General features: G+C 41.5%; 1 protein-coding gene across 5 annotated transcripts in view; it reads right to left on the bottom strand.

Moving 5' to 3' along the window:
• Positions 1-26915, bottom strand: part of LOC140481519 (centrosomal protein of 57 kDa-like) — a 48440-nt gene that overhangs the window by 9666 nt on the left and 11859 nt on the right. The window contains exons 1-8 of one of the 5 annotated variants that reach the window (XM_072577847.1): positions 24714-24951; positions 22647-22847; positions 18563-18719; positions 14576-14755; positions 14120-14238; positions 4738-4851; positions 3844-3921; positions 1499-1600 (exon numbers count right to left, since the gene is read on the bottom strand). In XM_072577847.1, coding sequence (XP_072433948.1) covers positions 1499-1600; positions 3844-3921; positions 4738-4851; positions 14120-14238; positions 14576-14755; positions 18563-18719; positions 22647-22847; positions 24714-24941 — 1179 coding nt within the window. In that variant the 5' untranslated portion in view covers positions 24942-24951. Of the gene's footprint in view, positions 1-1498; positions 1601-3843; positions 3922-4737; positions 4852-14119; positions 14242-14575; positions 14756-18562; positions 18720-22646; positions 22848-24713; positions 24952-26915 lie in introns of those variants that run through there. The other 4 variants (XM_072577846.1, XM_072577849.1, XM_072577848.1 and 1 more) reach the window with 4 other exon arrangements.

The following is a 26915-nucleotide window of genomic DNA, read 5'->3' as shown; positions in this document are numbered from 1 at the left end:
TATTTTTCCAGTCACATGGACCAACCCTAAACCAAAATGATATTTTAGAAGATTGCAGAGTGCTTCAAAATCCTCGTAGAAGCAGGTCAGTTCTTGTTAGCTAGAGCAAGTTGGTAAGGAAAAGTCAGGGAACTATAGACCGGCGAACCTTTTAGGGTGGGAAGGTAGTTGGATGGAATTGAGGAACAGGGTTTACATGTATTTGGAAAAGCAGGAAATGATTAGAGATAGTCAACATGGCTTTGTGCATTGGAAGTCAAATCTCAAACTTGATTGGGTTTTTCGAAGTAGTAAAAAAAAGGACTTAAGACGACAGAGTGGTGGATGTGATCTGTATGGACCTTAGTCAGGCATTCGACAAGGTTCTCCATGGGAGGCTGGTTAGCAAGGTTGAGGCTCATCGAATACAGGGAAGACTAGCCATTTGGATATAGAACAGACTCAAAAGGTAAAAGACAAAGGGTGGTGGTGGTGGTGGAGGGTTGCCTTTCAGGCTAGAGGCCTCTGACCAATGGTGTGAGACAAGAGTTGGTGCTGGGTCCACTTCTTTTTGTCATTTATATAATGATTTGGATGTGAACACAGGAAGTATAGTTAGAGATTTGCAGATGACACTAAAATTGAGGTGTAGTGGACAGCAAAAAAAAAAATCTTGATCATATGGGTCAGTGGGTTGACGAGTGGCAGATGGAGTTTAATTCAGATAAATCCATACATTTTGGAAAGGCAAATCAGAGCAGGGCTTATAGACTTAACGGTAAGGTTGTGGGGAGTGTTGTTGAACAAAGAGACCTTGGAGTGCAGGTTGATAGCACCTTGAAAGTGGAGTCACAGTTAGATAGGATAGGGAAAGGCAGCATTTGGTATGCTTTCTTTTATTGGGCAGAGCATTGAGTATAGGAGCTAGGAGGTCATGTTGTGGCTGCTCAGGACATTAGTTAGGCCACTTTTGAAATAGTGTGTGCAATTCTGGTCTTCTTTCTATCTTGAAACTTGAAAGGGTTCAGAAAAGATGTTGCTGGGGTTGGAGGATTTGAGCTATAGGGAGAGGCTGATTAGCTGGGGTTGTTTTTCTGTAGTGCTGGAGACTGAGACCTTTTAGAAGTTTACAAAATCAAGAGGGGTATGGATAGGGTAAATAAACAAGGTCTTTTCCCTGGGGTGGGATGGGGTGGGGGGGAAATGAGTCTCGAACGAGAGGGCATAGGTTTAGAATGAGGGGGGGAAAAAAAAACTAAAGGGACCTAAATGGCAAGCTTTTCAAGCAGAAGGTAATAGTGTAATGGAATGAGCTGCTAGAAGTAGTGGAGGAGGCTGGCACAATTATAACATTTAAAAAGCATCTAATACGTACATGAATAGGAAGGGTTTTGACAGAAATGGGCCTAGTGCTGGTAAATGAGACTAGATTGGTTAGGATATCTGGTGGGCATGGACAAGTTGGAACAAAGGGTCTGTTTCCATACTGTACATCTTTATGGTTAAGTATCAACTCTACCTTGACTGGCTGCTTCCTCTTGCTTCTTACTCTCTTCATCTTTGGTACTATTGGTGACACTGCTTGTAACAAAATTCTGTTTCTTTCCAGGCCAGTCTGCAACTATAATAAGAAGTCCTCAAACATGCAAACATAACAATAAAATTCCAGCCTTTCAAAACATATACTTCAAATGTTATTAAAGACCATGGAATACTTAACCACGTTCCAATAAAGGAGACAAACATGTGAAAAGCTCGGACTCCCAAATCCCTTTGTGCTTCAGAATTCTGAAGCCTTTCTCAGTTTAGAAAATAGTCTCCACCTCATTCTTCTGAACAGTGCATAACCTTACACCTTTTTCCGCATTGCATTTCACTGTCACTTTTTTGCCCACTCTCCTGGCCTGTCCAAGACCCCTATCTTAACCTGTTCCTTCACCTTTCCTCTTCAGCTGAAAGCTCAGCAAGAATACACAGCTCCTTTGTCCAGATTATTAAATTTATAACAGGAATAGTTGTGGTCCCAATGCTGATTCCTGCAGAACTCCACTAGTCACCAGACCCCTTCATCCCTACTCTCTACTAGTCAGCCAATCTTTTACCTATGCCAGTACTTTGCCCTCACATAACTGATTCATTTTGTTTAGCAGCCTTCTGTACATCACCTTGTCAAAAAGGTCTTCCAAAAACAAATAGAATCACAGAATCCCTGCAGTGTGGAAACACACTCTTCAGCCAAGTCTACACCAACCCTTCGAAGAGTATCCCACCCAGACCCATTCCCCTATTGTATTACTCTACATTTATCCCTGACTCATGCACCTAACCTACACATCCCTGAACATTATGGGCAACTCATTCTGTCCAATTCACCTAACCTGCATATCTTTGGACTTTGGGCAGAAACCACAGCACCTGGAGGAAACCCACTCAGACATGGGGAGAATGTCTGCGTGGAGTTTGCACAGTTGCCAGAGGCTGGAATCAAACCCAGGTCTCTGGTGCTGTGCAGCAGTAGTGCTAACAACTGAGCCACCATGCCAATCACATTCAGTGGTCCTACTTTATCTTGCTCATTACTGTCTCAAAGAATTCTAACATTTGTCATGTACAACATTCCCTTGACTAAACTATGCTGACTCATTCTTATTTTATCATGCACTTCCAAGTACTCCAAAATCTCATCCTTAATAATAGACCCTAAAATCTTAATGACCAAGGACAGGCTGACTGACCCATTGTTTAATGAGGAGGGAGGCAGAAATAGGAAACCGAGGTGTTACATTAGCTATTTTTCAGTCCTCCAGGAACCTCCCCAAATTGTTCTCATTTCCTGGAAGACCAATGCCTCCACTGTCTCCTCAGTTATCTCCTTCAGAACCCTGGGTTTGGTCCATATGGTCCAGGTCATTTATCAGTCATCAGAACTTGTAGCTTCATCACCACTTCTCCCTAGTGCTGACCATGACACACACCTCTGAATTGACTATCGAAGCTCTAAAATGCTGCTGGGATCTTCCACTATTTTTTCTGTGCCCTATTACTACTTCTCCAGTGGTCCAATGTCCTTGCTTGCCCCTCTTGCAATCTTTTAATTGCAAATTTATAGCTAGTTTATCCTTATGTTTCATCTCCCCCACCCCATTGTATTTTAGCCATCCTCTGCTGGTTTTCAAAAAGCTTCCTACTAATCTTCACCACCTTTTGCTTTGATGCTATCCCCAGATTTCCATCAGCCATGGCTGCCTCATCCTACCTTAGTAGGTTTCTTTTTTCTTGGAATGAATTTCTGCAATGCCTCCCAAATTACCCTCAAACTTTTATCATTGATGCTCCACTGTCTACTCTCCTAGGTTCCCCTTCCAATCAACTGATTATTGTAATAACGACTTTCATACATGTATTTTCTATCTCCCGATTACTCCTAGGATTCCTGCACATAATTCCAATCAGGACTTGTTCTACTTTGCAGTTTCTCAACTTTTAGCACAAAGATCTGACTCCAGATCATTTCTCATTAACTTAAATTTCATTCCTTACACAAGACAACCTCTCCCCGCCTGCCTGTTCTTTCAGTAGGATGCATTTCCTTGGAAATTTGGTTCTCAACCTTGATCACCTTGTGACAACATCTGTGGTACCCACATCATACCCAGTTTCAACCTGAATTACAAGTTGATTCAACCTTCATTTGTATATTGCACATATTTAAATGCAACACCCTCAGTCCTGCGTTGACTGCCCCCCTTTTTGTAGTTGTCGCCTTATCTGCTGTGGTTTAAGTTAGGTTCCTGAGCCTTGCTATACTGTCCAATTTTAAACTCCCAAATGCTTCGTGAACAGTATTAGATTCCTTATACAAACCTGTGCAGCTTTATTCTGTATCAGTTTTCGTTGATGTTCTTCTTCTCGTAACTTCTCTTCCAATTCAGAAATTTTCTTCTATGCAATAAACATAATTGGCTGTTAAAATTATGTCAGGCAGAAGGAAAAGGCTTGTATAATCTACAGAACAACATAGACATTTACTACAGCGTTGTTATTGCAAGTGATTTGCTTTGTTGCAAGGATTCAGACTGTCATGCACCAGTCAAGTTTTGCCAAAAAAAAATGTGCAGTTATCAACACTATTACAGAATAAAAATTGGGCAGGAAATGCTGGTGTACACCTGTGCACAGATAAAATCCTGAAACTTGGAAAGTGCTCTCCAAATTCTCTTACTTTTCCAGGGACTCTGTTATAACAGTACCTTGTCAAGAGATTCTGTACTGAAATGCACAAGCATGAAGTTTCTGTACTCACTTGAAAGAAACAGGAGACTGGTACACCTGTGAGTGATACTCTAACGCGGCATGATAAGTAACAATTACTGTCAACCAGAAATTCATGATGTGTTACAAAGGTCTTAAGGTCAAAGATTGGACTATTTTCATTTGTTTTTATTGATTCTGCTCATTTCCATTTTCTACCAAAAAAAATTAGTCATTTAAATATACTACACTTCCTTGCTCACACAGAAGAATTCTTTAATCTGATCTTTAAAAGTCTCACACTTGCACTACAGCTTGTCTGTAGAGTCTTGTGCACTTGATCAGGTGTCTGATGACAAGTTGCCAATTAAAAACCTGTGAAAAGACAATTGTCAGTACGAGAAACAATAGATCTTTTCCCATTGACTATAAACTCTGAGCTATTTAAATACTGGTTATCCTATAGGGAACATAACAGACAAAAATATTAACACATAACACATTAACCTCTGCTGTAGACTGTGTTGCTGTTAGTCTAAGATATTCTCGCTCGATTAAGTCAAGTTTTTCAAGCTTTGATTGTAGATCAGATTGCTCCAAGTTCTTCTTTTCCAAAGACATCTTGATTGATTAGCAGGAAAAAAAAATCCAACAGAAATTGTTTTAAAACAAAGTATGCTACAGGCTTTACAAGACACATTGCCACCCCACTTCAGAAGTGCAATTTTGCTCGAAATGTACTAACAGAGGAACAAGTGGGACATTCAGACTACTGATGCTCTAAACTTTAATGGCTGCTCCACATCAGAACTAACAAACATTCCTGGTTCCATAATTCTAAAACAGATGCCTTAGAAATCAAAGTTCCAGTTTTCAAATTTTTAAATGACACCTTAAAGGCATTTGCAGATTTAAATTTCCACGATACTTCAATAACCGCTTTTAATAGCGCTGCTCAATAGCGCTACTCAAAATAAAAGATCATGCTACCTTTGGATTTTCCCCCAGGTTAGAAATTGGAGTTCCTTTTAAAACCAAAATGTTTTGCATTTTCTAGCCTGTTTGGCAAACAAGATTTTACAAAAAAAAACAGTAGTTACAGGTGCTGAAACAAAACCTCGAACAAGGAAATTCAGACATATAATAGAGGGATATGGACCACACATAGACAGAAAAATAGTTTTGAATAGCATTTATTCGTTTTGTGGGATGTGGGCATTACTGGCTGGCCAGCATTTATTTCCCATCCCTAATTGCCCTTGAGAAAGTGGTGCTGAGCTCTTGAACTGCTGCAGTCCACCTATGAAGGTTGATCCACAACACCATTAGGGAAGGAATTCCCAAATTTTGCCCCAGCAGTGAAAGAATGGTTTTCCAAGTCAGATGATGAGTGGCTTCAAGGGAAACTTGAACGTGGGTTTTTCCCATATAGCCACTGCCCTGGTCATTCTAGGAAGAGGCCATGGGTTTGGAATGTGCTGAAAATCTTTGGCAAATTTCTATAATGCCTCTAACAGATAAGAGGCACTACTGCTATTAAGCAATGGTGGTAGAGGGATTGGATGTTTGTAGATGTGGTGCCAATTTAGTCTGCTTTGTCCTCGATTGTGTCATGTTTAGAGTGTTATTGGGGCTGCACTGACTTGCGCCTTGTAGGTGGTGGACAGACTTTGGGAAATCAGGAATTAAGTTACCTGTTGCACTGTTCCTATCCGTGATCTGCTCTTGTAGCCACTGCATTTATGTGGCAAATCCAGTTAAGTTTTGATCAATAGCAATGCCCAGGATGTTGATAGTGGAGGATTCAGTGACGATAACACCATTGAATGTCAGGGAGAAGTGGTCAGATTGTCTCTTATTGGTGATGAACATAACCATTTGTGGCATGAATGGTACTTGCCACATATCAACTCAAGCCTGGATCTTGTTGCATTTGGACACGGACTGCTTTAGTCTGAGGAATCAGGAGTGGTGAACCTTGTTCGCCAATGATTGCATATCCCGACTTCAGGCCATTCATGAAGCAGCTGAAGATGGTTGGGTCTAGGATACTACCCTGAGGAACGCGAGACATATTTGAGCGGAGATGAATGATCTCCAACTATGACCATCTTCCTGTATCAGGTATGACTCTAACCACGCGAGAGTTTGCACCTTGACACTCTGATTCCAGTTTTGCAAAGACTCTGGTGCCTCAGTTGAATGCAGCCTTAATATCAAGAACTGTCACACTCACCTCTGGTTGTCTCTTTTGTTTGTGTTTGAACCAAAGCTACAAGGTGGTCAGGAGTGGATTGGCCCTGGTAGAATTCAAACTCTGCATCATGTTTAGGTTATTTCCGAGGTGGTGCTGCTGCTCGATAGCACTGTTGATGACACCTTGATCATTTGACTTTTGATCAAAGAAATGAAATCAGATGGCATTGAGCTTGGCACCAGGAAAGATTGGCAGAAACTGCCCTTTCAATCCCACGAAGTCATCCTCATGAACATCCAGAGGCTAGTGCCGAAGTTGGGTGAACTGTCTTGCACTAGTCACGCAACAGCCTGACCTTAGTCATATTTATGGAATCTGACCTTACAGACAGACAGACAGACAATATCCCAGACACTGCCATCACTGTCCCTAGATATGTCCTATCTCACTGACAGGACAGACCCAGCAGAGGCAGTGGTACAGTGGTATACAGTTGAATGGTTTTATTCTGGGCGTCCTCAGCATTGACTCCAGAACCCGTGAAGCCTCATGGCTTCAGGTTAAATAAGGGTGAGGAAATCTCTCCACGATAACCATGCACTATCCTCCTTCAGTTGCTGACTCATCGAGGCTGGCAAGGGCACCAAAATGTACTCCGAGTGGGGGATTTCAATGTCCACCACCAAGACTGGCTCAGCAGCAGTACTCCAGATCGAGCTGGTTGGGTCCTAAAGGACATAGCTGCTAGACTGGGTCTGCGACAGGTAGTGAGTGAAAAACATACTTGACCTCATCCTTAATCTGCTAACTGTAGATGCATCTGTCCATGACAGTATCGGTAAGAGACCACCACACAGGTCTTGTGGAGACAAGTCCTGCCTTCACCTTGAAAAGATCTAGCAACACAAGATTGGGCATCTCTGAGGCACTATGGGCCATCAACAGCAGCAGAATTAGACTTCAACCCAATGTATAACCTCATGGCTCAGTATATTACCCCACCCAACCATTACAATCAAGCAAGGGGGTCAACCCTAGTTCAATGGAAAGTGCAGGAGGGCATACCACGAGCAGGACCAGACTTAGCTGAAGATGAGGTGTCAACCTAGCGAAGCTACCAGACAGGACTACATACATGTCAAACAGCATAAGCAAGAAGTGACTGAACCCACAACCAATGGATCACATTTAAGTTCTGCAGTCCTGGTACATCCAGTTGTAAATGCTGGTGGATAACTAAACAACTCGCTGGAAAAGGGGGTTCCGTAAACATCCCTCATTTTCAGTGTAAAGATGAGACTGAAGCGTTTGCAGCAATCTTCACCAGACTGCTGAGTAGATCCATTTCAGCCTCCTCCAGTAATCCCCCAGTATTACAGATACCTGTTTTCAGCCAATTTGATTCACTCCTTGGGGTGGCATGGTGGCTCAGTGGTTAGCACTGCTGCCTCACAATGCCAGGGATCTGGGTTTTATTCCAGCCTTGGGTGTCTGTCGTTTGCACATTCTCCCCATGTCTGCGTGGGTTTCCTCCAAGTGCTCTGGTTTTCTCCAACAGTCCAAAGATGTGCAGGTTAGCTGAATTGGCGGTGCTAAATTGCCCATAATGTGGAGGGATGTGTAGGTTAGGTACATTCAGCAGGAGTAAATAGGAGAAATGGACCTGATGAATTACTCTTCAGAGGGTTGGTGTGGACTTGTTGGGCAGAAGGGCTTGTTTCCACATGCCACATGAAGCTGGAGGCACTGGATAAGCAAAGGCTGCAGGCCCTGACAACATTACTGAAGTTTTGTGCTCCAGAACTTGCTGCTCCCCTAGCCAAGCTGTTCCAGTACAGTTGCAACACTTACATCGACCCAACAATGTGGAAAATTGCCCAGGTATATCCTGTACATAAAAAGCAGCACAAATCCAACCTGGCCAATTACCACCCCGGTCTACTCTTGATCAAAGAAATGAAACCAGATGGATCACCTGGCATTGAGCTAGGCACCAGGAAAGTCAACGATCCCTCAAAGTCGCCCTCATCAACATCTAGGGGCTTGGTAGATTTGGTAGCAATTGGTATAACTCAATGGCTTGCTAGGCCATATCAGAGGGCAACTGACAGTCAACCACATTGCCGTGGGTCTGGAGTAACATTTTGGCCAGACCAGGTGAGGATGGCATGTTTCCTTCACTGAAGGAAATCAGATGGGTTTTGGACAATTTTTAATTCCAGTTTTTTTTCAAAAAACAGAAATTCAGATTGAATAGAAACTGGGTCTCTAAATTAATACAGGTTGTTCTTCTAACACGATTGTTGCATCCTTCTGCAATGCCACATTCCAGAAAATTGGTTATGAAAGGCCATTATAGAAAATTGCAATATCCATTCAGAGGTTCATGTTATCCAAATGTCCACAATTCAATTGCATCATACCAGTAATCTAGCGATAGCACTAGACCATTGCTGAGAGGATCAGCACAGACACGGTGGGCCAAATGGCCTGTTTCTGCCCTTTCCTGTACTGTTCTTAGTTGTATTAAAGACAAGAGGAAGGTTATATTAAAGGCCACCAGGCTTGATGGAACGGATAACAAAAGAATGACCTAAACCCAAATGTATCTGTCAATGCAAAGCTTAGGAAAATAACAGGGTTGCTCATGGAAAAGAAAATGAAAACCTTATGAATGTGGAAAAGATGATTCTGACGAGCAGGACAACTACTCACGTTCATTCACTCGAAGAAGGATTCAAATGTGTGACAAAGGTGTAATCAACCAGCCTTAGAAATAGGGTAGTATCAACAAGTGCTGAATCCTAGTCAGGTGGCAATACCAGTCAAGCAACTTCCTTGGAGGAAGGAGTGTTTCCCAACACTACTTCTAGATCCTTGACAATTTTAGTGTGATTGATATGACTAACTACATGCCTGTCCTCTGGTGTTAGTGAATCATCCTGACCAGTTGACAAGTGATTAATTTCTGAACTGGTAGTTTTGAAAAAAAACAAGGAATTTTCTGCTCACTATGAATGGTCAACCACATAGGGATTCTGGACCATCACCTGAAGTCCCAGAGAAAAAGTAGCCAGATAATGGGAGGCAACTCCTGCAAAGCATGTCCTGGAATGGAGGTGAATGGCCAACAATCCCAACTCTGAGCTCCTCTGAATTCCAGTTCTGCCAGGACTGCTTGATCATAGAATCCCTACAGCGTAGAAACAGCCCCTTTGGCTCTACAAGTCCACCCTGATCTCCCCCCTCCTCTCCCCAAAAAGCAACCAGAGACCCATTCCCCTAACCTATTACTCTACACACCCCTGAACACTATGGGGAATTTAACATGGCCAATTCACCTAACCTGCACACCTTTAGATTGTGGGAGGAATCCAGAGCACCTGGAAGAAACCCACACAGACACAGGGAGAATGTGCAACCTCCACACAGACAGACAGTCACCCAGGGCTGAAAATGAAGCTGGGTTCCTGGTGTTGTGAGGCAGCAGTGCTAGCTACTGTGCCACCATGCCACCCTTAACACACAGTCAAATGTCCATGTTTGATCCAAGATGTTAGAGGTCAAGGCTGAGTCTGTCCAATGAAACCCAAACAGGTTTGTAGGTAACTATTGATAATCAGCAATATTATCAAAGTGATGGACAAGTAGATCATTTGGCAGGTTGTTGTATGGTCTTGTAGCTGTACTGCAACAGTTTGGATAGAGGTACAGCAAGTTCTGGAGCACATCTCCAGTATGGTTACTGAAATACTTTCAGGGCCAGTAGTTTTTTTTTTTACAGTATCCGACATCTACAGACAATTTTTTCCCCCCCTATCATGGAGTGAATCAAATCAATTCCAATACCGTACAACCCAGATGGCCTCCTTCTTCAAAGACTGCAATTTCCCCCCCAAAACGTGATCGACGATGCTCTCCACCACATCTCCTCCACTTCCGGCTCCTCCGCCCTTGAGCCCCACAACTCCAATCGCCACCAGGACAGAACCCCACTGGTCCTCACCTACCACCCCACCAACCTCCATATACATCGTATCATCCGTCATCATTTCCGCCACCACCAAATGGACCCCACCACCAGGGATATATTTCCCTCCGCCATCAGCATTCCGAAAAAGACTACTCCCTCAGTGACTCCCTCGTCAGGTCCACACTGCTCCCCCCCCCTCCACAAACCCAAGCTCCACTCCTGGCCACCTTCCCCTGCAACCGCAAGAAATGCAAAACTTGTGCCCACACTTTCTCCTCTTCCTCCCCCCCCCCCCGGGATCCTTCCATATCTGCCACAAATTCACCAGCACCTCCACACACATCACTTACTGCATCCGCTGCACCCGATGGGGCCTCCTCTATTTTGGGGAGACAGGCCGCCTACTTGCGGGACGTTTCAGAGAACACCTCTGGGACACCTGGACCACTCCATGGCTCAACACTTCAACTCCCCCTCCCACTCCACCAAGGACATGCAGGTCCTTGGACTCCTCCATCGCCAGACCATAGCAATACGACGGCTGGAGGAAGAGCGCCTCATCTTCCGCCTAGGAACCCTCCAACCACAAGGGATGAACTCCGATTTCTCCAGTTTCCTCATTTCCCCTCCCCCCACCTTGTCTCAGTCCCAACCCTCGAACTCAGCACCACATTCCTAATCTGCAATCTTCTTCCTGACCTCTCCGCCCCCACCCCCACTCCAGCCTATCACCCTCACCTTGACCTCCTTCCATCTATCGCATTTCCAACACCCCTCCCCCAAGTCCCTCCTCCCTACCTTTTATCTTAGCCTGCTTGGCATACTTTCCTCATTCCTGAAGAAGGGCTCATGCCCGAAATGTCGATTCTCCTGCTCCTTGGATGCTACCTAACCTGCTGCGCTTTTCCAGCAACACATTTTCAGCTCTGATCTCCAGCATCTGCAGTCCTCACTTTCTCCTAATCAAATCAGAGGCAGACATCAAAGTAGTCAGGATCATGCATTCCGCACTTCTAGCTGGAGCCTCATCTGTTGCAGTCTCATTACTAAGTATGTTGGAACACCATACCCCAATGACTAGATTTGTGGAACCACTTTCAAGTGAGCTTGCTTGTCCAACATCATTCATGATGGAATGCAGCAGGACTGCACAACTTGAATTTCATCAGTTGGTTGAGGAATTGCTGTAATCACTTGCTGTTTGGTAGCTGTGTTGTAGCTGGTGCTCTTCCTGAAAGATCCTCTTGCATTCTTCTCTGAAGCAGCACTAATGCCCTGGCTTGAGGATAAATGTTGGGGAATATGTTGGGGCTTGAGGTTATAGTTTGCGTTCCAGTACAATTCTGCTGCTGTTGATGGCTCAGTGCTTCATCGATGTCCAGTCTGGAGATGCTAGATTAGTTTGAAGTGGATCATATTGAGCAGAGTGTTAGAACCCTGCAACACAATTGATATGCCCCACCTTCATGTTGAGGATTTGGCCTCAATTGTACAGTATTGTCATGAACAGATGTTTGCATGGCAGGTAGACTAGTGCAGATGAAATGAATTATGATCTTTCCTCTTGTTGGTTCTTTCAAGATCCACTGCAGACCCTAGTAACTGTGGCTTTTAAGACTATTTGATCAGAAGTAGTGCTGCTGAATCACTCGGTGAGGAACATTGAAGTCTCCCAACCAGAGTTAATTGCACCTTTGCAACCCTCAGGTGTTTCAATCAAGTGGTGTTCAACAAAGGGTTAACTATCACAATGTGAGCAATTCGCGATGGCATGGCTTTTGAGGGAATTAAAGCCAAACCTTCTGAAAAGGGGAAGAAATTAGAAATTTTCATAAAAGTTTTGGTGATTCAGTGCCACTGGCATCGGGACAAGTTGCTGAGAAATCTGTTGTCATTACATTTGCAATTTGATATACTCTGGGATATTCAACCACTTTTGTCTGTTCTCCATATCCACTTCATGTTAATTCTGGATGTTAGAAAGCAAGTTGCATTTAGATTGTGGATTCTATTACTGTCCCAATTCAATATTGTACAAAAAGGAGTAAAAGTCTGAAAGAGTTAATGCTGTTAACACTACCCGATATGACATCACAAAGGCTTGGGGGTAGAATGGAGAGAACAACAACTGAAGAGAGAACAACAGAACAAGACCTACCATCTGGGTCTTCCTCAATTTCTGTAGCAATACTAACTATATTAGTTAACTTTTTACCATTATGCAACACATGAAATTTTGGTTAAAATAACAGCCTGGTTTCACTTGACTACTAAGTGGTTCTCGTTCGACTGTTTGAAGCCATGGTAGCTTGTAGATTCCTACCAGAGAAAGAAATGATGGCAACAAATCTATCAGGTAACACAGCAGGGCATGTGGGGATGTGATATCTAGTATTCGGGATCTCTCATTTTGTCAACTATAAAACAAACAGTTTGATCCTAAGACTGATCATCCTTAAGATTATGGTCAAGCCCACATTCTCACAACTGTTGCAAAGTATACCATCTGTTTAATTTTGATATTCTTTTGATCAACAAAGATAACAGCCTTGTCTTATAAAAACAGATATTCCATTTCCTGGATTTTACCCAATACATGACTGAATGCCTTCCATTTCCAGTTTTAGCTGTTAAAAATGATATTGCTTAGTTTAAAAGGTGGTCAATCCTGCTTGATTCCTCTAAAACACTGATCAATTCATGACTTACATCTTCACAAAATGTTATGAAAAATCCTCACCAAATTTAATAGCTGTTTTAAGAATGCATTTTTCCATAAAGCTAACTAGAATAAGTAAAAAAAATGAATTTGGCTGTTCTAGTTGGTTTGCTTCCACAGTTGATCTGGAAATTAGTTTCCCCTTTATATCTACACTGTTTAATATTTTCTAATCTCCAATAGTATTTGAAAGTCTATAATGCAAGTCCTAAAAGAATAATTTTCTGTTCATCCATTTTAATCATACTATTTCCACTGTTTATTCAAATATATCCCAAAGTGGTAATAAGCATTTCAGTATTGCAGTTCTACTGCATTTTTGAATGTCACAGTCCTTTCTAAAAGCCTTAGAACTGTTGTTATTTTAGCCAACAGTACAACTTTTGAGAAAGTTAGGAAAAAAAAATGTGCCCATACAAAATGGACACACTGAAAACTAGTAAGGAATTGCATTCCTGAAGTCAAATAATTTTGGCACACATAAATACTTTAAAACATTTCGCTACAATAATCAGAATTGAATTAAGCAGAAGTTCATTAAACAATTTGTACTAAAATGCCTTCCAATCATTTAATATTTTCCAGATATTCAAGTAGCTTCAAGGCATCAACGTAAAGGCATTTTCAGAGCCAACAGCCAACATACACTGCTATATTGAGCAATTTGGCACTGCAATTTGAGGAGTATTGTTCAGATCAAATTGGAAGCAAAATACTGTAAATGCTGGAAATGTGAAACAAACAAAAGATGCCAGAGAAACTTAGAACTCAAAGCATTAACCTTCTCTATAAGATGTTGCCACAGCAGCTGACATCCAAATTGAGTCAGGTCAATACTGCATACACAAATCTGAAGTGCTAAGAGGTATACATTGAAGTTCAGATGTGGTATATTTTCATCCCCATCTAAAAGCAATCACCAATTACACTGGGCGATCACCCAAGGGTCAGCTTGAAAATTTTGGGTTTGCGTTTTTGGGCTTGATAACCTCACCATTACCTGTCTTTGCAAGGCCATTTCTCTCCCCAGTTCAGCATTCTGCACCATTTTTCTCATATATTCCAGCTGCTTTTCCAGAATGTTACAATGAGATTCTGCCGCTGACAATTGTGCTGCCACTGCTGGAAATTAAAAACTCAGTTATAACATTTTGCTCAAATTCAAACCTGTATTTAATTGTAGGACATTACAGAATCCTTTTAATATCAGAATATTCTTTCCACAGTACTGAAACAAAATATCAAGATACATGGGAAATGCACAAACATCTGTTTCCAGGTTCAAACAAGCAGACCTGAAACATTAAAAAGTATTACTCAAACAATATATTAGTTATGGACAGGTATCCACCTGCTATCAGAATTGATTCTTATAATATTCAGTATCCTCTAGTCAGAGGAAAAAGTGCCAGATTTTAGCTTTGAAAGCTCCAAATACTGAACCACTTCAACAAACCTTGACTATGTTGTGCTACTCCAATCTCTGCATTGCTTTCTTTTGGCTGGCTCTTATCCAAGATGTTTTTACTCTCAGCTGCTCCTCTGACCATCCATTTTAAGTTTTCCTCTGCTTGTGCTCGCTCCAACTCCAACTTACGAATTTTCTCCTGAAGATTTCTTAATGCTGAAAGTATAGCTAAATTAAAATATCAGAAGCAGAAACAAAGTCAATCTTGATAGTTACATTCAACTAAATATCACTACAAATATGTTCAAGGACGTAAAGGTTTAAAATATTATTTTATAAAAGAGAGCTTGTCAGAAGCATTGGCTAATACCTTACAAATATTTAAAAACTATTCAAACAAATAAGGAGATAAAACTAAAGGACAGAAGAATTAGTTATGATGCTGACATTTTACTGGAGGTTTGCATTGCACACACATCAGAACAATCTTATCTAAATATCTGGAGGCTGCTGCACAATTAAGGCATGCAACCAAATCTGGGACTCACTATCAAGCAGCACAGTAGCAAGTCTGGCATTGTCAGCACATTTGTGCATGCATCCTGAACAAAGTGCTGTACCCTGCTGGCTGGAACCAAGTACACATGTTGCATCATTAAAATTTTTACTCTGGCCATAGTGCAAGGGACTATTTCATTAACTGCATTCAATATACACCTGTAATTAAAATGAGAAGCCATATTAAGATACTGTTAAGATCAGAAATCATCTTTACATTGACGGAATTCAGCTGGGACAGAGCATAAAACCAGAGTTCAGTCAGGGGAGGGAGGGATGGGCTCTTGTCTCTCCCTTTCTCAGCCTTCAGGAGAACAGGACTTGAAATTCTGCACAAGTTGGGGCAGAGAGCAGTACAAATTCTACTCTAAACACCTTCACCATTAACCACATTTGGATTAAAAGAGTGACAACATAGGGCAAGTGATTAGTTAGCAAGTATTTTGTTCACTTGTCTCACCTCTTTAAGACACAGGAAATTATCATTACCATTTCTAATTAGAATGAGCAATAATAAGGTGATAAATGAACAAAGATTAATCAAGACAATGATAACGACAGGGAAGCTGACGTCAGAGGTCCTGGACACTGGGATGATCCAGGGTAAACATGCCTGCAACTCAGAGTTGTGAAGAAAAATAGAAATGCAGCAAGGCAAGGAACACTATTCCAGGATGTAGTCACAATTTAGAGCTGGGTCTTCTGATTTGGTCAGGGACAATGGGCGACTGCAAGGTTAAGCAGGCATGGGTACCTAGGAACTGCAGGATCCTCAGCCTTTGTAATTGTTCAGAACCTCAGAGGCGCTCAATTTATTTGAATAAGTATGTGGACTACAAGGTAGATGAGCTAACTGCCATTTCACAATGATGGGGAAAAAAAAAGTGTGTTGTGGTAGCATGGGACTGACCCTGCTCACTGAAACAAGACTCCAAAAGATTTGCTTGGTTAGTTCAGAACATCTGCTCAGGAATGAAATTTGTGACAGGAGAGGCAGAATCTAGTCATATGGTTGCTGCAGATGCCTTCTGTCTTATAATAGGCAGATATGAAAAGTCTCTGCAAAGTCATAAAGAGCAAGATATGAAACTGGAGGCAGAATCGCAAACTTCTGGATAATCACTTGAGTCATAAGCAATTTAACATAAAAAAGGATAATAAGATTAGAAAAACAAATACATAGTTCAAGGACTAGTTGAGAGAAGTAGGTTCTGACTTGCAGGGCACAGGCACCAGTATAGGAGAAAGTGGGATCTCAATCATTGGCACAGTCTACGCCTGAGCTATGCTGGGGTCAGTGTTCTCGCCAACATAAACCAGAAATAGGGTTTGAAATTGTATAAGGGGGACAAAGATCAAATTTGGTAAATTAAAAAAGTAGGGACAAGGCAAGAGAGAAGCTATTAATGAGAGGTGGTAAACAGACCAATGTCAGGAGGTATAAAAGTACGAAAAAGTAGAAAGCAACAGAAGAGGTTATCAAAAAAATTGGAACCTGAATACTCAACAGCACAATTAGGACGGATAAAATGTTACAAACAGGTGGTAGATAGAGCTGGTAGGACATTTTAGACAGGGGTGACAGTTCCGAAAACCAAGATATGTACAGAGATAAGAAATTAAAAAAGCAAAAAGTCACCTCTGGGACACGGGTACAGCCCACTCTCCCCAAATAAACAAACACAGTAGGAATGAACACAGAAGGAAAGAAATAATGTGAAAAGTATGGCAATAATCTTCAAAATAAGTAAGAATCAGGAGGGACTGAAGAAACTTATAAAATCACCAGAAATGGGAGACTGAGCAAACTGCAGGTTGAATCCTCATGCTGTCATGTATTTCATCATTGCATCTTAAAAGTAGTAACTGGAAAAGTTCATGTACTGATTCTCATTCTCCAAAGTTCCCCAGATTCAGGAAGGGTTCAATGAGAATGAATTTAGCCAACATACAGAGGAACCTTGATTATCTGAAAATCGGATTATCCGTAGGAGATCTCGAGGTCCCATCAGAAACATTACGAAGACGTGTTTCCAACAGTGATTGAGTCTTTTGCTTAGTGATTAAACAGGGATCGTCTCCCCGCCCTCCCTATCTCTCCCCACACTTCCCTGGAGTTCTACAGAGGGGTGTACCCTAAACCCCTCCTCTTCCCCAGATAATTTCTCCAACATTGGACCTGTACAGGTCAAAGGTGGAACTTGACAAAAGGCTGCAGTAAAAGGTCGCGTGCTTGGCTGTGTGTTCACACATGCACGTGGGCACTATTTGGAAACTTACCCCACAAAGGCAACAGTCGTTGTTGGTGTACAGTCCAGCTGCCCCAAAGAGGCGGTGGGGGGGGGGCTGCTGGACGGAGATTGAGTTGTTGGATAGGGGTTGGGGAAGAAGATAGAAGTGGGGCTGATGGACGGGGTTGGGGAGGGGGTGTGGAGGGCAGGACAGGGTCTCACGTGCTGTGATGCTGCATCACCTCTTGAACGGGGAGCAGACTTTAAAAACTCCGAGCCCCAGAGAAAAGGGATTTAAATCGATTAACAGAATAATCGATTATCCGAATGAAAGTGCCCGCCCATATCGCTCAGATAATCGAGGTTCCCCTGCATTCAAAAAAGCAGGAAACTCCAGGCCAGTTAAATTAACATCTGTCATAGGGAAAACATTAGGAGCGGTTAAGACATTAGAGCAGAGCATTTGGAAAAATTTACAACAAACCAGTAGAATCAACAGAATATTAGGAAAACCATATTTAAATTTATTGGGGTTCTTGGAGCAAGTAGCATGCAGAGTAGGGGGAAAACTGGTGCATAAAATGTCCTTGGATTTCCAGACCTTTGATCAAAAAAGGTGCCATGAAAGGTTATTGTGGGAACTAAAAACTCATGGGGTACCATTCAATATTTTGGTGTGTACAGAAGATTGGTTCGCTAATACAAAATGGAGAGGTGTAAAATGAGTCTTTTTTTGAATTAGTAAGAAACAATGTGGGTCATGTGCCACAGGGATCAATGAGAGGGCCTCAATATTTTACAATTTAAATAACTTCGATGAAGCAACCACGTTGCTAAATTTGCTGATGACAGAAATACTTAGTTGCAAAAGGGTACATAGGGGTATAAATAGCTTAAATGAGTGCGCAAATCTGAAAAACGGAGTATTGTGCAGGAAAATATCCATTTGCAGGAAGTGATCCATTTGGCATGAAGCATGAAAGGTTAGTGTTCAGCTTTAGCAAAATATTTAGGAAAACTAATATAATGATACTGCTATTCACTAAATTGATTAGATTGCCAGATTCTCTCATAACATTGCTTTATAATATTGTAATTTACAGTTTTACAACATGATTATTTGAATGTTATTCAAATTTATCTAAGTCAAATTCATACTGAAGAAAAGAAAGTTTATTGTACATATTCAGGCACAAGAATTGGACAAACAGGTTACAGATTATGTGACAATTTTCTGATTATATACCTCTACTATTGCTCTCAGGATATGAAACAACAGGCTTATTGGAGGATTGGCGCACATCAGCATTGAGGAAGGGCTTGTCCATTGGGTATACAGCAAACGATGGTTCAGACAAGCTATCAGATGTTGGTAATAGTTGAAAACTTCCATCCAAACAAGGCTATAAACAGAATGAAAATAATGTGATTTAACAGATCAAGTCATTCCTGGGAAGCTGGCTGTGTTGAATAGGATTTGAAACGAATTCCTTGTGGGCAGAGGTTAGGAAAGCAGTTGCACACAATTGCACCAGAGTAATATACCTGCAGTGGACTTATGTCACTATACAGAAAAGATCAATGGACAGAACTAAGTATAGTCATTATAATTACTTGCATTCAAGGTTGAGCATTATAGATGATCAAGTTACAATGTTACAAGTGGAATCCTTAGAATAAGACAAAATAGTTTTAGTTCGACTGTACACTGCACAGCAACTTTTAAAAGATCCTTAAACTCAATTCATAACAATGTAATAAAAGATTTTTGTGTCCTGCATATTTCAGAGTATGTTCAAGTTTTGGTTTTTTTCAAACAAAGTCTTCAAATATGTAAGCTACATACTTGATATGCAAAGTTAGTGCAACCAATTTGAAAGCCTTGGGAAAGAGAGCATACGTCACATCAGTTGAGGTCTTCTTTTGTGGCCAATGGACAATAGCATACTCATCCATGTCTTTATTTCATGTATTTATGCTCTTGCCAACTCTTCTCCATTCTAAAGCAATGGCAAGGCTCCTCTTATTTTCTACCCCCCAGTCTCCATATTTAACACATGATTCTACCTTTTCCATCACCTCCAACATAATGCAAAACACATGCTCCTGCCCTTTGTACTTTGAACTCACACCTGTTCTATCATTAACAAAAACGTAAGCCACCGAACAATTCTATATCAGAACACCAATATCACCTGCTTAACACCAAGGAATGTTAATCCCTCCTCTCTCTGCCTGAAGCCCCATATACCTTTCCGAAACACAGAGCAATTTGCTTGCATGCCTTTCAATTTAGGACTGCTGAGCTTCTTGATGGGGTCGGATTTAAATTGGGGAGATTAAAGGCAATGTCAAGAGTGTGGTGCTGGGGAAAAAAAACAATGTTTTAAGCATAAGCCCTTCATCGGGAATGCAGCTTGTGGGCCAGGGCAGGGGTGGAGAGGCAGCTGAGAATGCAATAGGTAGATGAAGGCAGGAAGCAGGTGATATGTCAGAGGAAGGTGAAGCACATAGATGGGAAAGACTATGGACATGTCAAGACAGTAGTGCCACATTGGAGGCTTGGGACTGGGATAAGGTGGGGGAAAAATGAGGAAACTGGCAAAATCCACATTAATCCTGTGTGGTTGCCAGGTCTCAAGGTGGGGTCTCAATGAGGAGTTCTGCCTCCAGATGTTGGTTGGTGTGGGTGTCTCAGAGCACACAACTGATCTTCAGCATCTGTAGTCCTTACTTCCTCCTAGGAGATTAAAGGCAGTTTGGTAATTGCTTTATGGAACATGAAGTCCATAAACACACAACACCCTCTCATTAGAATCTTAAAAATTATTCAACTTCATAGGAGCATAGAATCACTACAGTGTGGAAATAGGCCATTTGGCCCAATAAGTCCATACAAACTCTCCGAAGAGCATTCCAGGCTCAGGCTCAACCCCCTACCTTATCATTGTATCACTACACTCTCATCCAGGTCATTGATAAAAATGACAAACAGTGGCCCCAAAGCAGATCTGCGCAGGACCCCACTAGCAACTGAACTCCAGGATGAACATTTCCTATCAACCACCACCTCTGGCTAGCTGAAAGAAGACAATTTCTGATTCAAACTGCTAAATCACCCTCAATCTCAAGCCTCCGTATTTTGTGCAATAGCCTATCGTAGGAACCTTATCAAAACAGCTTACTGAAATCCATATCTACCACATTAACAACTTTACCCTCATCCATCTGTTTATTGAGTTCTTTGAGATGGTGACTAAAGTTTGAGAGGCACGACCTACCCCTCTGGCCCAAAACATTGATGCTCATGCCCATCAGATGCTGTCTGACCTGCTGTGCTTTTTCAGCAACACTCTCTACTGCCATCTTTGTTACCCATTATGAATTCACCTGATTCTAACTGCAAAGCACTTAAATTTGTCTTCAGCAGTCTTTTTCCTCTTCATATATCTATATCTGCAGTCAGCTTTTATATTTTCCATGAACATACTGTCATATTCTGTTTTCCCTTTCTAAATTAAGCCTCTGAACTTTTAAATTTCTCAGTCCTCAGGTTTTCTGCTTTTTCTGGCCAATTTAGACATCTCATCTTTGGCTTTAAAATTACCCCCGATTTTCCTTGTTAACCATGGTTGATCCACCTTCCCCGTTTTAATCTTACGCCAGATATGCAATTAATTGTTGAAGTTAATCCAAGTGTTCGTTAAATGTCTACCATTGCCTATTCACTATCAATCCTCAAGGGCTAAAGTGAATAGGACCCCTCAAGGACCAAAGTGGACATTTAAAACATAGAACTGCAAGAGATGAGTGAGGTTCTCAATGAATATTTCTCCTTTATCATGGAGAAAGACAAGATAACTTAGGAACTTGATGAAGTTGTGGTGGTATCTTGGGGACAGTCCATATCATAGTAGAGATGATGTTGGATGCATTAGAATGCATGAAGGTGGATAAATCTCCTGGTCTTGACCAGATATATCCAAGATACTGCAAGTGGCTTACATTTTAGCATCATTAGCCACAGGTTAGGTACTGGAAGGCTGGAGCATAGTGAATGTTGCGCCATTATTCAACGGTAGCAAAGAAAAGCCTAGAGACTATAGACCAGTAAGCTGGACATCTGCGGTGGATACGTTACTTGAGAAGATTGAGTGATAAGATATACATTAGAAAGATGGGTTTAATCAAGAGTAGTTATCATGGCTTTGAGAGCAGGAAATCATGTCTTACATAATGAAGTGACCAGAAAGGTTAACAAGGACAGGGCGGTAGACATAATCTATATTGATTCCAGTAAGGCCTTTGATAACCTTTCAGAGTGGCCTACCATGTGGAAACTTAGATCACTAGGAATCTAGGGCGAGCTGGCAAATTGGATATACAATTGGCTTGATGGTATGAAGGAGAGGGTAATAGTGGAAGGGTGTTTGTCAGATTGGAGGCCTGTGACGAGTGGAGTGCCTCAAGGGTTGGTGCTGAACCCATTACTGTTTGTAATCCATATCGTTGCTATAGATAACGACATATAAGGCATGATTATTAAGTTTGAAGGTGGCATGAAAATAGGTGGTTTCATGGATACTGAAGGAGGCTAGCAGAAATTGCAGCAGGACCTCGATCAGCTGGGGAAATGGGCTGAGAAATGGCAAATGGAGATAAGTGTAAGGTCTTGCATTTTGAAAAGTCAAGTAAAGATAGGGGTTATATGGTGAATGGTAGGACCTTAAGGAGTGTGGCGGAACAGCGTGATCTTGGAGTTCCGGTTCATGGTTCTCCAGGTGGAGTCACAGGTAGGTAAGGAAATGAAGATGGCTTTTGGCACACTGGCCTTCAGTCAGGGCATTGAGTATAGAAGTTGGGAAGTTATGTTGCACAATGTTGGTGAGGCCGCACTTAGAGTATTGTGTTCAGTTATGGTTATCTTGTTTTCAGAAGGACGTTATTAAACTGGAAAGAGTGCAGAAGAAATTTTCAAGGATGTTGCCTGGACTCAAGGGACTGAGTTATAAGGAGAAGTTGGACAAGCTAGGACTTTTTTCTTTAGAATAAAAGAGACCAAGGTGGACCTTATTGAGGTGTCTAAAATCATGAGCAGAATGGATAGGGTGACTGCATTCAGTCTCTTTTTCCCGAGGGTTGGGGGGAAGAACTAGAAAGTTAAGGGGTAGCATTAAAAGGGAACCCGAAGAGCAACTTTTTTTTCTCCACAGAGGGTGGTATGCATATGGAATGAGCTACCAGAAGAGGTTGAGGCTGGTACATTAACAACATTTAAAAGGCATTTGGACAAATACACGGATTAAAAGGATTAAAAGAATATGGCCTACCTGCAGGGAAACGGGGTTAGCATGGATGGACATTTCAGTCAGCATGGACCAGTTTGGGCCAAAAGGTGCCTGTAGGCGTGGATCGCATCTGGAATAAGGCCACAGGGAGTAGCTTAACCCAGAAGAGGCCAGTCTCAGACATGAATTTGGCAAGTTTCGTCTTAAGAGTCTGGTTAAAAAATGTTCAACAAGGCCAGCAGCCTGAAGACAATAAGCACAATGCAGTTGCTGACAAATAAAGCTGGGAACAGTTCTTCATTAATATTACTAACGATATGTGGTCTATTGTTTGAACTAATGCATGCAGGTATACCGAACAGGGAATAACTTCCTTAAGCAAAATCTTCACGAGTCTCAACAGTAGCATTGGTACTAGGGTAGGCTTCAATCCACTTAGAAAAGACAACAATAACAGCCAAAACTTATTTATAGCACTGACATTTCTGCAACTCAATGTAATCCAGTTGAAGTTCTCAAAGGGACCCTCTGGCAAGGGAGTTCTACCCTGAACACAAATTAAGCCTTTTCTGGGTTGATGTTCCTGACAAATAAGACACCGGGTGCTAACCGTCTGAGCTACACAGCTTGGTGGTATCCCCACCTCCAATCAGGAGAAGGTCGGTGACTGAACGGGCACCAGTGAGTTGCATAAATGCACACATTCAATAACCCAGAAAGCAAGTTCATCAGACATACAAATTTGACCCGCAGGAGTAGTCAAGAGTTGAGCGTCAGGGTCATACAAACAGCTGAACTCAGACTATAACATCTTATCAGTGTCAGGGGAGTCCCCCTGAAGTTTAACAATGTCTTAAATGGTTGGCATTAAATTTATCAAAAGTAGACTAGTTTTAATTAGAATTTGTAGTCTGCCTCATCATTCTGGGCATAAACATAAAATCCCCTTTAGATGCTGCTTTTGCTGCCCCATCTGCCAAATGGCTGCTGATGTCAGCTAAACCTTTGCCATTACTATGGGTAATACATTTAATATATTGATCAGCTGTAAAATTTAAGAACCTCTTGATCAGTCTTCCTTTTTCCCTTTTTATTCTGTAACATTCCTATTTTGCTCCTCTTCAATCTGAATTCTAATTTGCATCCTTTCATACTTCTACCATTGAATATTCTTTGCCATGTATTTACTCATTTGATTTGTAATGTTATCAAATCTGAAACTATTATCCTCACTTTACTCATCTATTGGATGCGCCCTCTGTGCCTTGAACCACATTCTAACATTCTACTGAATTTCTAAATCTTTCCCATGTTAGCTGATATGCAACTATCTTCCCAAAGCCTTCTGACTCATCCACTCTCTCTATACAGCAAGACCTTTCTTCCAAAATCCAGTGTTGAGTGACCCAGAATTTCTTCAAATCAAACTTTGCAAATTTTAAGTCATCATCCACTATCAGGCTGCAGTTTTTATCTTGGTACTTGGATGTTGAATTCAGTTCCAGCTTCACATTCTATCAGAAGTTGTTGCCTTGCACGTCTGCCTCCTTCTCAATAACTTGTCACTGAAACTGCTGTGCATTACACCTTTGTCAGTTGCAGACTTGACTGTTTTGATACTTTCTCATCCAGATTCTACCCTACCCCTTAATTTCATCTATAAATATGGTGTCACCTCAGCAGTGAGTCCCAGTTGACTGTCAACAGTAACCACACTGAGCTACTTTTGATTAAACGGAATTTGATGGGACCTTCCATGTAGATTATGACATCCAATAATTAAAGATCCTTGTATTCAAAGTCTCCCTTGTTAATTTAAGGCCAACTATTGAACTGCGCAGTTCTTAGTATTGCCATTACATTTTAGACAGAGATCTGTAACCTTTTCTCACGTGCACATTTCTTTTAAGAACTTCAACCAGTTTAAGAATACTCACTTCGTCAATTTGATGCCCAATTTAATGGCGTTTTCACAGCAAGAGAAGAATTACCTTTTAAAGTTTCTGACAATATTGATGCCAAAGTCCAATTAATTCTTGAATTTTCAAGCCCATATTTTTCCAGCAAATTTGCTGTTGGCTGACTTTACCATGTCTAAATTCTTCCTACCTCCCAATGGCCATTGTTCATTACCCAATTTTTTTTGTTTGGGTCACCAGACAACTGTGGACATCTATGGACTTTTTCCAGATATTTATCATGTAACACCTGCAAAGGACAATCATTCTCAATGAGGTAAAAACAATAACTGCAGGTGCTGGAAACCAAATACTGGATTAGTGGTGCTGGAAGAGCACAGCAGTTCAGGCAGCATCCAACGAGCAGCGAAATCGACATTTCGGGAATCTGTACAATTTCCCTTTATTTTCAAAAGAAAATAAAAGATGAATATTTCAGCAGGTACAACAACACAATATTAAAACACTTTTTAAAGCAAATTTAAATCTCTAAAATACAATTTTCAAATCAAATTTAAATTGTCTAAATCACAACTTGTTCAATCAAGACCATTATTTTACATTCGGAGCTCCAGAAAACAAGATAAACATTCAAACACAAATGTTCATCCAAACCACTCACAACGGAGTTAAATTTTCTGCAGGCTGAAAGGAAACAGCGCTGAGCCTCCTCTCTCTCACAGAGACACACATTCCCTAATTTTTCCCCTTTTACTATTTAATTCAAGACAAGTTTTTAAATGCAATTAGTCTGTGACGCAAGAAAACATGCAACTGGAATTTATTTTAATTCTATCCCAAAACACTATTTTCTTCCCAAATCGATATTGATTCACTTTTTCCTCAATTCCGCAGGACCTTATATTCCTATCAGTCCAAGTAACTCAGTCCCTGCAAATGATTCTCTCTGCAATGAACAAAATTCACAACTTCTCAATCATTTATTTTTTGACCAATTAATCACAGAATCAGCGTCCCATCAGCATCCAGTTTCGGAACCCAAACCACAGGACCAGTGTCCCGTTGGACTTCCGTTTCAGAACCCGAACCTTTTATAGAATCTCATTACAACATATCACGATGTCTCTCTCTTCTTACATAATAATCTACTAAGTTTAACACAAAGTCAGTGTCCCGTTTCAGAACCGGTGGCCCGTCAGACTTCCGTTTCAGAACCCGAACCACCTGTTAGTAGTTCCACCTGCCAGCACCCGGTCCATATCCCTCCAAACCCTTCCTATTCATATGCCTCTTACATGTTGCAATTGTACTAGCCTCCACCACTTCCTCTGGCAGCTCATTCCATACACGTACCACCCTCTGCGTGAAAACGTTGCCCCTTAGGTCTCTTTTATATCTTTCCCCTCTCACCCTAAACCTATGCCGTCTAGTTCTGGACTCCCCGACCCCAGGGAAAAGACTGTCTATTTATCCTATCCATACCCCTCAATTTTGTAAACCTCTATAAAAGGTCACCCCTCAGCCTCCGACGCTCTAGGGAAAACAGCCCCAGCCTGTTTAGCCTCTCCAACCCTCCAACCCTGGCAACATCCTTGTAAATCTTTACTGAACCCTTTCAAGTTTCACAACGTCTTTCCGATAGGAAGGAGACCAGAATTGCATGCAATATTCCAACAGTGTGTCACTCTCAATCTTAATGAAGAATTCTGCTTTATTATGATCACTCTTTATTATGATCTTGCACCACAATGTTGCTAATTAATCCTCTCATAATACCATACCCAGTCTAGGAGGCTTGCTGTCTAGCTGGTTCCTCAACATACTGTTCAAGGAAACCATCTCTCATACATTCCAGGAAATCCTGGAATGAGGGAATCCATCATATTGTTGTTATCAGTTTGGTTCATCCAGTTAGTATGTAGATTGAATTCACCCGTAATAACTGCTGTACCCTTACTGCATGCATCTCCAATTTCCTGTTTGATACAGACTCCAACATCACAACTTCTGTTTGGTGGTCTGCACAAAATTCCCACTGATGTCTTTTTCCCTTTGGCGTTCCACAGCTCCACCCATATTAATTCCACATCGTCAAGGCTAATGCTCCCCCTTACTACTGTATTAATTTCTTTCTTAACCAGCCATCTCCCTTCCCATCTATCTTTCCTAAAAATTGAACAACCATGGATGTTGAATTCTCATCTTTGGTCACTCTGGAGCCAGGTCTCTGTGATGCCAAATACATGACATCCACTAATAAACTGTTAGCACAGTTGCATCCACCTTGCTCCAAATGCAGCTCACATTGAGAGACAGAGCCCTCAGGCTCAATTGGTTTTGGACATTTATGGCCCTTTCACAGTTGTTGTGAAATGTGATCCTTGTTGATTTG

Source organism: Chiloscyllium punctatum, chromosome 9, assembly GCF_047496795.1.
Source record: "Chiloscyllium punctatum isolate Juve2018m chromosome 9, sChiPun1.3, whole genome shotgun sequence".
In the NCBI taxonomy this organism is placed as follows: Eukaryota; Metazoa; Chordata; class Chondrichthyes; order Orectolobiformes; family Hemiscylliidae; genus Chiloscyllium; species Chiloscyllium punctatum.
The sequence above is the reverse complement of the archived record's forward strand: the minus strand, read 5'-3'. Positions and strand labels throughout refer to the sequence as shown.